General features: G+C 44.4%; 1 protein-coding gene across 6 annotated transcripts in view; it reads right to left on the reverse strand.

Annotated features, from left to right (window-relative positions):
- Positions 1-557: 557 nt before the first annotated feature.
- Positions 558-13,623, reverse strand: part of LOC138282379 (Y+L amino acid transporter 2-like) — a 588,082-nt gene continuing 575,016 nt past the window's right edge. For all 6 annotated transcript variants that reach the window (XM_069219875.1, XM_069219872.1, XM_069219870.1 and 3 more), the window contains one exon: positions 558-1,634. In XM_069219875.1, the coding sequence (XP_069075976.1) occupies positions 1,542-1,634 (93 nt within the window). In that variant the 3' untranslated portion in view covers positions 558-1,541. The remainder of the gene's footprint in view (positions 1,635-13,623) is intronic.

Here is a 13,623-nt window from a genome sequence, read left to right on the forward strand (position 1 = left end):
CGTCACCTAGTGGTGCAAGGGAGTCACTGCTGTAAGAACTCTGAACCCAGTATAGTGCCTGGGATATTCTACAATGGGGAATCTACAGTTAGACGTATCCATCAGACACGTTTATGAAGTGCATGGCCAGTTGTTTGAGAGTACTCATAATTATGTCTACTTTGTAGGTTGTGCAATATTGGTGATGCATTTCCTAGATCACTCCTCTAGATTGGCCCAGTCTTTGAAGCTCAACAAAATTGTTGATACTTTTTGCACTTATTCCGTAATGTTTGCTCAGTTGTGCCACAAGTGCTCTGGAACATTATACCTTGTATATGACACATAAAGTGCATATGTATACAGCTTTGATTTTACCAAGCTTAAAAACCTGTTAATCAACATTAGAGTGTACATGGTGAAAATTCTTGATTAAAATATTAACTAAAAATCAACAATCTTAGGCCCTGATTTAGACTTTTTTTGCATCGCATTTGCAACATTTTTTGATGCAAAATGGCCCAAACTTACAAAATGCAATTATATTTTGTAAGTTTGCACCACTTTTGCGTCAGAAAATTATGTAAATGTGGAGCAAAAAAAGTATAAATCAGGGCCTTAGTGCATTTACTGAGTGTCTGTTGAAATTGCACTCATCCGCAAGTTGTTGGGAGGCAACTCACAGTCCTGAACATTTCATGCAGTTGCATCAATGAAATCAAATTATAACAACACATTATCAGGAAACATAGTAAAATAATGTGAATGCCAACAACAGTTTATAAGTATGGAAAATGTACTTCTAACTTGTCAGTCCTGGTAATCTTGCAAGTGGGCATGTGCAAAGTTGCAATGTATTTCCTTTGCAAACTGTGAGTTTTATTTTCGAAACTGAACAGCTTTGTGAAGCCAAGGAAGGTTAAAACGTTTCAGGAAGGAAATCTAGTAACAGTAGTTTTTGTGAGCAACACAACTGCAATAGTCAATGTTTAAGGGAGGATTTAACCTGTGAAATTCTTCTGCAAAAATCATTTAGCTTCAATTTTTGGCAAAGTCTTGTGAAGAAGACAAAGTTTATAGCTTCTTGAGGATGTCGAGTTTTTCATCATCTCCAAACTTTGCAAGCAAAATCAATAATTGTGCACATCCATAATTAAGTGTTTACGTGCAACTGTGTAACCTGGCATCCATTCTTTTAAACAGGTTACTTTACGGCATTTTAGTACTCTGATCAAAGCAATCAGAAATAGTCCATAAAGTCTCAGCAAACTGTGTAGAGGAGGAGAGAAAAGTATGTGCAACATTGATATATGCTGCTTGCAATGCATAAGCTAAACCCAAAATCTGCAGAGTCATCAATTCCAATGTGGGAATGAAAGAAACACAACTCAGCACAACTAACCCCAACCATCTTAATTCCAACAAAGAAACAAAAGTCATACTGTTCGCCATAATTCAGTTGGTGGAAACTGAGAATGAAAAGAGATGAGTTGAATCCGTCGCGCACATTTCGTTGGCCTTTTTCAGAAAGACAGGAGACTCATATTTCTAGTCCTCTTATTTCAATTATTTTGATTTTGGTTGAAATTGTTTTCCTGGGGGTGACTCTGCAGGACAACATAAACACACCTTCTGTGTATATAGGGAAATAAAACCTGAAATAACAAAAAAAGGTGAGCGTCAGTCTTGTAAGATAGACACAGAAGCAGTGTATTTTGAACAAAATCCCACTTAATGTATTATTGGTCAAGGAGCATTCTCTTGCTTTGGCACTGCTTTTGCGCTGAACTTTCCAGTGGTATGAGACAGAAAAATAAGAATTGCTTGAATGTAGTAAGTCTGCTCCGACGACCGTTTTGCTTTTTTGGCCCGTTTATGTCCGGCCTTAGCCAAGCTCTTTCTATTTTACTAAAATTATAAATATAATATACTATCCTGTGGGGGCGTGTGGGGGCGTGCTTTCAGCCCATTGGTCTATTATTGTTTCATTTACACTATTTGTCCACCCACTACAGGTTACAGCATGGCAATGGGTCAGCCCACTTCAGCCACTGGCTATTTTCACTGTGAGTGATAGCGTTCTGGTGTGTATCAAGGAGAACATAAGTGCAGGAACTACAATGGTAGTGTGCAATTTCTGAGACCAAAAATATTTCTCTATTTGGCAATTTTATTTTACATTGACAATGTCCAGGCAGGTTCCCCAACAATAACGTTGTGTATAAACCATAACAAAACAAAAGAAGCATTGATAACGCCAAAAGGCTGGCAGTGAACACTCGACCTGCTGACCTGGCCAATGTTTTTTTGCATTTTGGGATAGTCGCAATTTCATGGCATTACAAAAAAGTTTGGCCTGTATCCCTTACGAAAGTGACTCCTCAAACGGAAACAACTGGTGGTTTCCTCACAATTGCTATACCATTCCATCACCTACACTAAACACTGGCAAATAAATGAATGACAGTGATAGTGTAAGTAATGCAACGTTCCACCTTTTCTGTCATGGAAGGTGACATGTTTATTTGGAGTATAGGGGAACATTCATTCTTTTTGTTTAAATGAGGATTCACCACAATAGAACATCGGTTTAGGCCTTTGGATACAAAGGTGACGCAAAGATGGATGTTTTGGTTTGAGTAGGAGAAGTTATTTATGTCAGTGAGTGTTGAAGTTTGGCTCCAAATGCCTCACTTCAGTATAGCGCAGCTGGACACCGCACTTGCACTCAAAAGTCTTTCAGACAACAAAGATGCTCACTACTCGCCACTTCATTGTTTGCCATGAGACACAGACATGAAAGTGTTTACTTGAGTATCCATTTTAGGCAAGGTTATATTTGCTTTCTTTGTAAGTAAGGTATATATAGGTATGAGTAAACCGTCGCCCTCATCCTCCTAGACCTCTCCGCAGCTTTTGATACAGTATGCCACCAAACCCTCTGCACACGCCTCTTTGATGCCGGAATTCGCCACAAAGCCCTAGACTGGCTCACCTCCTTCCTCTCCGAAAGAACCCAAAGAGTCCGCCTCCCTCCTTTCCGGTCTACAGCTACCAAGAACATCTGTGAGGTCCCCCAAGGATCCTCCCTCAGCCCCACCCTTTTCAATATCTACATGGCTCCTCTCGCCAACATCATCCTCCCCACGGCCTCACCATCATTTCATACGCTGACAACTCCCAGCTCATCATCTTCCTCACGAGGAACCCATCTACCGCCAAGAATAACCTACATGCCGGACTCCTCGCCATCACTAACTGGATGACAGCAAGACACCTCAAATTGAACTCAGAAAAAACCTAGATCATCATCTTGGGTCCCAACAAGACAGCATGGAACGACTCCTGGTGGCCCACCACCCTTGGACCACCCTCAACACCCACCACCCAGGCACGCAATCTTGGCATCATACCGGACTCATCTCTCTCCATGACTCAGCAAATCAACGCTATATCATCCTAATGCTTCAACACCCTTTGCATGCTACGTAAGACCTTCAAATGGATTCCTTTAGAAACAAGAAGAACGATCACTCACACTCTCATAAGCAGCAGTCTGGACTACGGCAACGCTCTCTACGCAGGGACCACAGCCAAGCTTCAGAGAAAACTCCAGCGAATCCAGAACGCAGACGCACGTCTCATCCTCAACCTCCCTCGCCACGAACACATCTCCGCCCACCTCACATCCCTACACTGGCTGCCCATCAACAAAAGGATAATTTTCAAAATACTTGTCTACGCTCACAAAGCCCTCCACGACACCGGAATGGCCTACCTCAACGAACAAATCAACTTCCACAAACCAACTCGACAGCTCCGCTCTGCCGATCTCGGCCTGGCTACAGTCCCCCACATCCAACGCACCACCTCCGGGGCAGATCCTTCTCCCACCTCGCCGCCAAAACCTGGAACTCCCTTCCCATCAACCTACGCAAGACCCAGGACCTCCTAACCTTCAGAAAGCACCTCAAGACATGGCTTTTCGAGCAGTAACCGCCGCCTCCCCCCCAGCGCCTTGAGACCCTTCCGGGTGAGTAGTGCGCTTAAGAAATTTGATTGATTGATTGATTGGTTGAGTAATTATAATACAATGATGAAAGTGAAAAACAATGCAAACTTGTTTTCTGATACTTAAAACTGATTTCAGTTGCTATCCAAGTCAGTGGGATACATTTTAATATCCTTATAAGAACGCAAGTTTGAGTCAAACCCTTTAAGGATTCAATCTGATGTTGTTTACATAAAATTCTATGTAACAAGCACATTAGCATGCTGTGTTATCTATAAAGACAGACAATTGTGACCTGTAAATTAGATGCAGTGCTCTGTAGCAGGCAGATTAACCATATACCAGATTTTATGATTATTCACATCTGTGACCAGCGGATTACTCAGCATCTTCTCTGTACCTTACTCTTTTTTCTAACATACTCTCCTCTCTCGCCGAACCCTGCTTTTTCTACCTCACCATTTTATCACCACCTCACTCCACTAATCCCCATAATGCTCTCCTCTCCACCTCACCCCCTCTCTCGGCCCCACTCTGAACCCATATCAGCAGAAAGCATCCTTATCAGTAGATACCTGCAACACATTTTAATCCCTCACACAGACAAGTGCAAAAACGGACACACACTGAGTAAAATTTGCAATGCTGTTACACATGCTGTACCTTTTCTCTGTGTGATGATTTTCTTTATTTTTGTGGTATTCGTATAGTTCAGACATGGCCCTAGGGCAGTGGAGCACTAACATGTACTCAAAGGCTGATACAGAGGTATAAGCACTTTACCTACAACGTATTAGAAGAAAACGTAAAGAATGAACACAGATGTGCAGACTGCAACTTTTTGTGTGGTGATGGAGCCTTGTAATTCGTGATCCGTGCAATGCTCCTGTACATGTTTATGAGCATTTGTGTTTTTCCTGTATGTGTATGTGTTCCTGGGTGTACGAGGGAAACACACACAGCTGCGGCTGGTTGCCACTTGCTGTGTACCTACTGCTTGCATTAAAAAAGTCTTGCTGTTGCTGCCTGTGGTGTGCCTTTGTTGTGTGTTGGTGAAGCGTGGTAAAAAAAAAAAAACTTATTGCTACCAAAAGCAAACAAGCATTTGCAATGCAACGGGTCTGGCATTTGCTCGAGTTAGATTTATTAGCATTGTAAATTCCTAACTGGGCTTTTCTTGCCACATAGATTGAAAATTAAAAGTATAGTTGACATAAGCAAGCCAATTCAAAGTGCCACTGCCGCCACAAGCATGAGCGTGATGGAGAGACACAAATCGCATTCAAACATATCGGCAATCGTGCAATTATCCATGTAACAGAGTCGGTGGCCAAGGCGGTAACAAAACTGCCCCAATGAAGGACAAATATAAAGCATTTACCAATGATAACAAAGGATTTTTGAAAGGCAAACCCATAAATGAGTGATAGTGACGGGCGTGCGTTAGGCGTGGATGAAAGCCCACAGATAGATCACAACAGGCCAGAGCGATTGCGTCCTCGACCTATAAAAGGACTGCCAATGCATGCTTCCACATGATGCTGTCTCTTTCCACCTTCATTAGCTCGCCCTCAACTTCTTGTCCACTGCTCTTAAAGTCCTATGCACCATAACCTACTCCTGATGTACAAATAACAAATTAGTAACTTTTTTTATTCTCATGCCAAAACATATGTTGAAATGAAAATCACTTAAATGAAACCAGGATACATGCAGTTACACTTGAGGTAGACCTTTACGACTTTTGACAGAAAAATATAGTTTAGAGAAAGAAAGAGCTTCAATCAGTGGACATTTTAATAATAAAAAGGAACACAAAGAACAGGTATGTTAACGAGTAGGAAGATGGAAACAATATGAAAGAAGAGTAAAAGGAGAGCCGGTTAATGAGCGCATTAGGGAGAATGAATCTAAGTAAATGCCTCATTCTGGCATAATCACCCCCGTTTTTCTGGACTGGTTCAGTTTTTGACTGTGCACTGGGAAACTGCTAACCAGGCCCCAGTGCATGTATTCTGACCCTGAAATATGTTGAAATTAGCTATACTCCAGATTAGATTAATTAATTTACCTATAAGTACAAAGTGTACCCATGGCCTGTAAGTTAAATGCCGCTAGTGACCTGCAGCACTTATAGTATCACCACTAAAATGACAATGCAAAACATGACTGCAGGCCCGCCATGAGCGTCTTGGATGTGCAGGTTTAAAATGCAAATTCAATCTATAAAAAAAAAACCTTGAGAGGCCTAAATCCTCCTTTTGAATATTAGTGTCACTCCTAAGCTAGCCTAACGTGCCCAAAAGACAGGATGCTTGGTAGTTAAGAGTTAGGCATGTAAAAAAAAAACATGACCTTACAGTTAAAAGGTCTGAAAAGTTATTTTCAATGTAGCAGGGTTAGCTGTTCCATAGGAAAGCACTAGGGGTTAATGTTTACATTAAATTATGTTATCTCTGCCTAGGAGCTAGATAAAAAGCTACTTTTTGGACTTTTCCAAAAGTGCCCAGCCAACCAGCTACAAATGGACCTGCTCTCGATCCTTCTTTTGAAGTGAGTCCTGACTCTCAAGTCTCGCTCCTGAGGTCCTGGAACATTTTACTGGTGCCAAAGTGTACTCCTCCTGCCTAACCCTAAAAGTTGCTAAAAGTCTGCCCAGAGAATTGTTGTTGGACAACAATCAACCTACCAGCCAATCCGCCAAGAGTGCATTTCTGGAGGGCTTGACTTCGCCATAGCACCCGCTACATTCTCCACTCAATGCCGAGATCTGTTGGTGACTAGGCCGCTTTGACTCAATCCTGCAGCTTTCTTGACAGCACCATCAACGAGGACTCGAACAGTGCAACAGAGTTGCTGTCCACAAGTAGGACTTGCTTTTTTCAATGGACTTAGCATTGTGGAAATCTCCAGGGTTTGACATCTCATTCGACCTGCCAATCATATGTAGTCCCTTACTCTGCCCATTGTATGAGGCTGGCCTGGCTTGTAGTGGGTACAAAGGGGTACTTACACTCTGTACCAGGTCCAGTTATCCCTTATTAGTGTAGAAGAGGTGTTTCTAGCAGCCTAGGCTGATAGAAGGTAGCTATAGCAGAGCAGCTTAGGCTGAACTAGGAGGCATGCAAAGCTCCTACTATACCACTGGTGTCATATGCACAATATCATAAGAAAACACAATACACAGATATACTAAAAATAAAGGTACTTTATTTTTATGACAATACGCCAAAAGTATCTCAGTGAGTACCCTCAGTATGAGGATGCCAAATATACACAAGATATATGTACACAATACCAAAAATATGCAGTAATAGCAAAAGGAAGTAATGCAAGCAGTGTAAAGTTACAATAGATTGCAATAGGAGCACATAGGTATAGGGGCAACACAAACCATATACTCCAAAAGTGGAATGCGAACCACGAATGGACCCCAAACCTATGTGAGCTTGTAGAGGGTCGCTGGGACTGTAAGAAAACAGTGAAGGTTAGAAGAATAGCCCACCCGAAGACCCTGAAAAGTAGGTGTAAAGTGCACCAATAACCCCCAGAGAGCACAGAAGTCGTGATAGGGGGTTTCTGCAAGGAAGACCAACACCAGCAAAGCAACAACAGTGGATTTCCGGACCTGAGTACCTGTGAAACAAGGGGACCAAGTCCAAGAGTCGCGACAATGTCGAGAGTGGGCAGATGCCCAGGAAATGCCAGCTGAGGGTGCAAAGAAGCTGCCACTGGATGGAAGAAGCTTTGGTTTCTGCAAGAACGAAGAGGACTAGGAACTTCCCCTTTGGAGGATGGATGTCCCACGTCGTGAAGAAGCTTGCAGAGGTGTTCCCACGCAGAAAGACCGCAAACAAGCCTTGCTAGCTGCAAGGGTCGCGGTTAGGGTTTTTGGATGCTGCTGTGGCCCAGGAGGGACCAGGATGTCGCAACTTGGATGAGGAGACAGAGGGGGCATCCAGCAAGTCGGAGAGCCCTCACAGAAGCAGGCAGCACCCGCAGAAGTACCAGAACAGGCACTTGGAAGAGGAGTGAACCGGAGTCCACCTGAAGTCAGAAAAGGGAGTCCCACGACACCGGAGGACAACTCAGAAGGTTGTGCACTGCAGGTTAGAGTGTCAGGGACCCAGGCTTTGCTGTGCACGAAGGAAATGCTGGAAGAGTGCACAGGAGCCGGAGCAGCTGCAAATCACAAGTTACCCAGCAATGCAGTCTAGCGTGGGGAGGCAAGGACTTACCTCCACCAAACTTTGACTGAAGAGTCACTGGACTGTGGGTGTCACTTGGATAGAGTTGCTGACTTCCAGGGACCATGCTCGTCGTGCTGAGAGGGGACCCAGAGGACCGGTGATGCAGTCTTTTGTTGCCTGCGGTTTCAGGGGGAAGATTCCATCGACCCACAGGGGATTTCTTCAGAGCTCCTGGTGCAAGAAGGAGGCAGGCTACCCCCAGAGCATGCACCACCAGGAAACAGGCGAGAAAGCGGGCAGGATGAAGCGATACAAGGTTGCAGTAGTTGTCTTTGCTACTTTGTTGTGGTTTTGCAGGCGTCCTGAGCAGTCAGCGGTCGATCCTTTGGCAGAAGGTGAAGAGGGAGATGCAGAGGAACTCTGATGAGCTCTTGCATTCGGTATCTGAAGAATTCCCCAAAGCAGAGACCCTAAATAGCCAGAAAAGGAGGTTTGGCTACCTAGGAAGGAGGATAGGCTAGTAACACAGGTAAGAGCCTATCAGAAGGAGTCTCTGACGTCACCAGCTGGCCCTGGCCACTCAGAGCAGTCCAGTGTGCCAGCACACCTCTGAATCCAAGATGGCCGAGGTCTGGGGCACGCTGGAGGAGCTCTGGGCACCTCCCCTGGGAGGTGCAGGTCAGGTGAGTGGTCACTCCCCTTTACTTTGTCCAGTTTTACGCCAGAGCAGGGCTGGGGGATCCCTGAACCGGTGTAGACTGGCTTATGCAGAGATGGGCACCATCTGTGCCCATCAAAGCATTTCCAGAGGCTGGGGGAGGCTACTCCTCCCCAGCCCTGAAACCTTTTTCCAAAGGGAGAGGGTGTAACACCCTCTCTCTGAGGAAGTCCTTTGTTCTGCCTTCCTGGGCCAAGCCTGGCTGGACCCCAGGAGGGCAGAAACCTATCTGAGGGGTTGGCAGCAGCAGCAGCTGCAGTGAAACCCCGGGAAAGGCAGTTTGGCAGTACCCTTGGCATTGGGGTGACAATTCCATGATCTTAGACACGTTACATGGCCATGTTCGGAGTTACCATTGTGACGCTCTACATAGGTAGTGACCTATGTATAGTGCACGCGTGTAATGGTGTCCCCGCACTCACAAAGTCCGGGGAATTTGCCCTGAACGATGTGGGGGCACCTTGGCTAGTGCCAGGGTGCCCACACACTAAGTAACTTTGCACCCAACCTTCACCAGGTGAAGGTTAGACATATAGGTGACTTATAAGTTACTTAAGTGCAGTGGTAAATGGCTGTGAAATAACGTGGACAGTGTAAGAATTGTCAGAGCTCCTTATGGGTGGCAAAAGAAATGCTGCAGCCCATAGGGATCTCCTGGAACCCCAATACCCTAGGTACCTCAGTACCATATACTAGGGAATTATAAGGGTGTTCCAGTATGCCAATGTGAATTGGTGAAATTGGTCACTAGCCTGTTAGTGACAATTTAGAAAGCAGAGAGAGCATAACCACTGAGGTTCTGGTTAGCAGAGCCTCAGTGAGACAGTTAGTCATCACACAGGGAACACATACAGGGCGCACTTATGAGCACTGGGGCCCTGGCTGGCAGGGTCCCAGTGACACATACACTAAAACAACATATATACAGTGAAATGTGGGGGTAACATGCCAGGCAAGATGGTACTTTCCTACACCCATCTCCTCCAACTAAATATCACCTGACCTCAGACAAGACATTAGGACTGATTTTTATTTGTTGACTTTTTCCTATACAGGATAGGTAAATGTTGCTTGATTAGGCTGATCCAGAATGTGTCTGCACCAGGAAACCTCACTTGGATAATTCCAATGACTTCCAACACACACACACACACGCACACACATGCACACGCACACACACTCACACACCCACACACATGTGCACACACACCCACCCACCCACACACAAATCCATATAAATTCATCAGTTACAGTTAGAGTTATCTCAAGTTACTATACTTCATGCCCTAAGGTAACTATAACTTGCACCCTCCTTGTGTCCCAGTTCAGGGAAAACCTGGCTTGGCAGTTCGGCTTGAATTGTTCCTATTGGAGTATGGCCAACACTGATTTGCATATAGCTGGGTCTAAACTGAGGTGGCATGGCGTGTTAAATAACGGTGGACTGGGAAGTGACCCGAGTGATTACCAGTGGCTGAGATCGATTCAAGCATTCCATCTAACTCTAGTCTACATACTTACTGTGTTGCCCTAAGTGGGATGGGTATACAGAGATGTGGGTCCCGTGCACACTGTGTCACTGGAAGCAAGCTGTGCTTGGCTGATGGGTCCATAACTAGGGTGAAACTGGTTTTGGGTTCTGGTCCAGGGAGGATCTGGTTTGGTAGTTTAGGCTGGATTGTTCCTATTGGAGTACGGTCAAGCAGATTTCCATATAGTTGGTTCGAAACTGAGGTGGCTAAATAACGATGGATTGGGATGCGCCCTGAGTGATCAGTGGCTGAGATTGGGTCAAACACTCCATCCATCACTGTTTTGTATACTTATCTTTGTCTCTGAAGCACCACTGAGTAACTGGGCTCCTCTTGACAAATTCATCCTGCAGTGCGATCTTGTATGAAACTCTGCAAGACTCAAGGGACTCGTATTTCACATGCACCCTATGCCTGATGCTGTCAGAGAGACATGGACCCTATGCCTGATGCTCTCAGTGAGGCTGAGGAAAGTGAATGTGGAACTTTCTGATACTTTGCAAATTAACTATCACAAATAAATGAAACTCCCATTAATTACGACATGTAATCCTGATAATGCTACTTTGTAAAAGAATCAAAACAAAACAAAAACTCGTCTTTGTGAAGCGTAATGATTACTGTATGATATGTAACGACTTCTCAAGTAAAGAATTCAGACACCCTCCGGTTTTAGTCCATGATAAACAAACCTATAAAATCTAAAAACACAAATACATTGATTAAAAATTGTCAAACTAACAAAATTCTCTCTACTGTAGCAAAGTTAGCATGCTTGGCAGTAGATCATCCAAGAAGCACCGCAGGTACTTAAAGGTAAATGCATCTATCAGGTTTGAAGCACTAAACTCATAGAGTACTTCATCGCGGTCTCATTTGTATCAAACATCAGAATTATTCATCGCTTGAAATCCCCTTGAGTGACACCCTACAAGAGAAAGTATCTTTAACTGAACATAGAAGAAACATGCCAGTCAGAGAGGTCAGTGAGTTACACTCACTGCTAATATCTATGCATGACATACAGTTGGTAACGTCTCTCATCTCAGCCTCTTATTCTTCTGAGTTAAATTGTATGAATACCAGCCATGTGACCAACTTTCAGATAACTTGGCATTGTCAGGGGCACTGAAGAATGAACCTTGAAGAAAACCTGAGAAGACTGAGGGCTGGTCCAAAATACCATCTCTAGACTCTGTCCAAGGAGAGCTTGTTTCAAACGTGTGCTAAATGCGTTATCTTTTCAATATTTTGCATTTCATTTCAAGAACTGTGTGTTGGTTATCCTAGAACACAGTATGCTCTTTCACTTGATGTCCAGAGAGTGCACTTCCAAGGAAAGGGATTGACATTGCCACACACTTGTGATCACTTCTGTGTGTCAATCATCAGTTGGAGTTACAGTTGACGCCATGATGTCAAGGGAGGGCTGGTGTCTGGGCAAAGGGGAGAGAAGGCGGAGGCTGGGAGATTTGGGGGGTTTACAAAACAAAAACACAAACACAAACACAAAAAGAAACGTACCTCAATGCCTGCAGCATCGCCGCTCCACTGCAGGCACAGGCTCCCAGACTGTCCTGTAACTAATCCTAATGCTGCTCTCAAGCTGCTGGCAGCATGAGAGCAGCACCAGGACTGGCCTGAGTGCCCTCGATTTGCGCTCCCAGACAGGCGGGGAGCCTGTGCCTGCTGTCTCCAACATGGCAACGCAGCTCTGGTTGGACATAGCTCAGTGCGCATGTCGGGTTGGCCATACTAAGACGGCCAGCCAAACTCACATGCAAACTGACAACAGTGCACACCACTCCCCCTTGTGCCTGTTATCCTCCATAGCTGCGCCTCTGTGACCGATAAAATGCATCATACATCTGGCCCTTAAAGCAGACAAGAAGGACTGAGCATTACAGGGAGTGCAGAATTATTAGGCAAGTTGTATTTTTGAGGATTAATTTTATTATTGAACAACAACCATGTTCTCAATGAGCCCAAAAAACTCATTAATATCAAAGCTGAACATTTTTGGAAGTAGTTTTTAGTTTGTTTTTAGTTTGTTTTTAGTTTTAGCTATGTTAGGGGGATATCTGTTTGTGCAGGTGACTATTACTGTGCATAATTATTAGGCAACTTAACAAAAATATATATATACCCATTTCAAGTATTTATTATTATTATTACCAGTGAAACCAATATAACATCTCAACATTCACAAATATACATTTCTGACATTCAAAAACAAAACAAAAACAAATCAGTGACCAATATAGCCACCTTTCTTTGCAAGGACACTCAAAAGCCTGCCATCCATGGATTCTGTCAGTGTTTTGATCTGTTCACCATCAACATTGCGTGCAGCAGCAACCACAGCCTCCCAGACACTGTTCAGAGAGGTGTACTGTTTTCCCTCCTTGTAAATCTCACATTTGATGATGGACCACAGGTTCTCAATGGGGTTCAGATCAGGTGAACAAGGAGGCCATGTCATTAGATTTCCTTCTTTTATACCCTTTCTTGCCAGCCACGCTGTGGAGTACTTGGACGCGTGTGATGGAGCATTGTCCTGCATGATAATCATGTTTTTCTTGAAGGATGCAGACTTCTTCCTGTACCACTGCTTGAAGAAGGTGTCTTCCAGGAACTGGCAGTAGGACTGGGAGTTGAGCTTGACTCCATCCTCAACCCGAAAAGGCCCCACAAGCTCATCTTTGATGATACCAGCCCAAACAGTACTCCACCTCCACCTTGCTGGCGTCTGAGTCGGACTGGAGCTCTCTGCCCTTTACCAATCCAGCCACGGGCCCATCCATCTGGCCCATCAAGACTCACTCTCATTTCATCAGTCCATAAAACCTTAGAAAAATCAGTCTTGAGATATTTCTTGGCCCAGTCTTGACGTTTCAGCTTGTGTGTCTTGTTCAGTGGTGGTCGTCTTTCAGCCTATCTTACCTTGGCCATGTCTCTGAGTATTGCACACCTTGTGCTTTTGGGCACTCCAGTGATGTTGCAGCTCTGAAATATGGCCAAACTGGTGGCAAGTGGCATTGTGGCAGCTGCACGCTTGACTTTTCTCAGTTCATGGGCAGTTATTTTGCGCCTTGGTTTTTCCACACGCTTCTTGCGACCCTGTTGACTATTTTGAATGAAACGCTTGATTGTTCGATGATCACGCTTCAGAAGCTTTGCAATTTTAAGAGT

This window comes from Pleurodeles waltl, chromosome 2_2 (genome assembly GCF_031143425.1).
Source record: "Pleurodeles waltl isolate 20211129_DDA chromosome 2_2, aPleWal1.hap1.20221129, whole genome shotgun sequence".
Lineage (NCBI taxonomy): Eukaryota > Metazoa > Chordata > Amphibia > Caudata > Salamandridae > Pleurodeles > Pleurodeles waltl.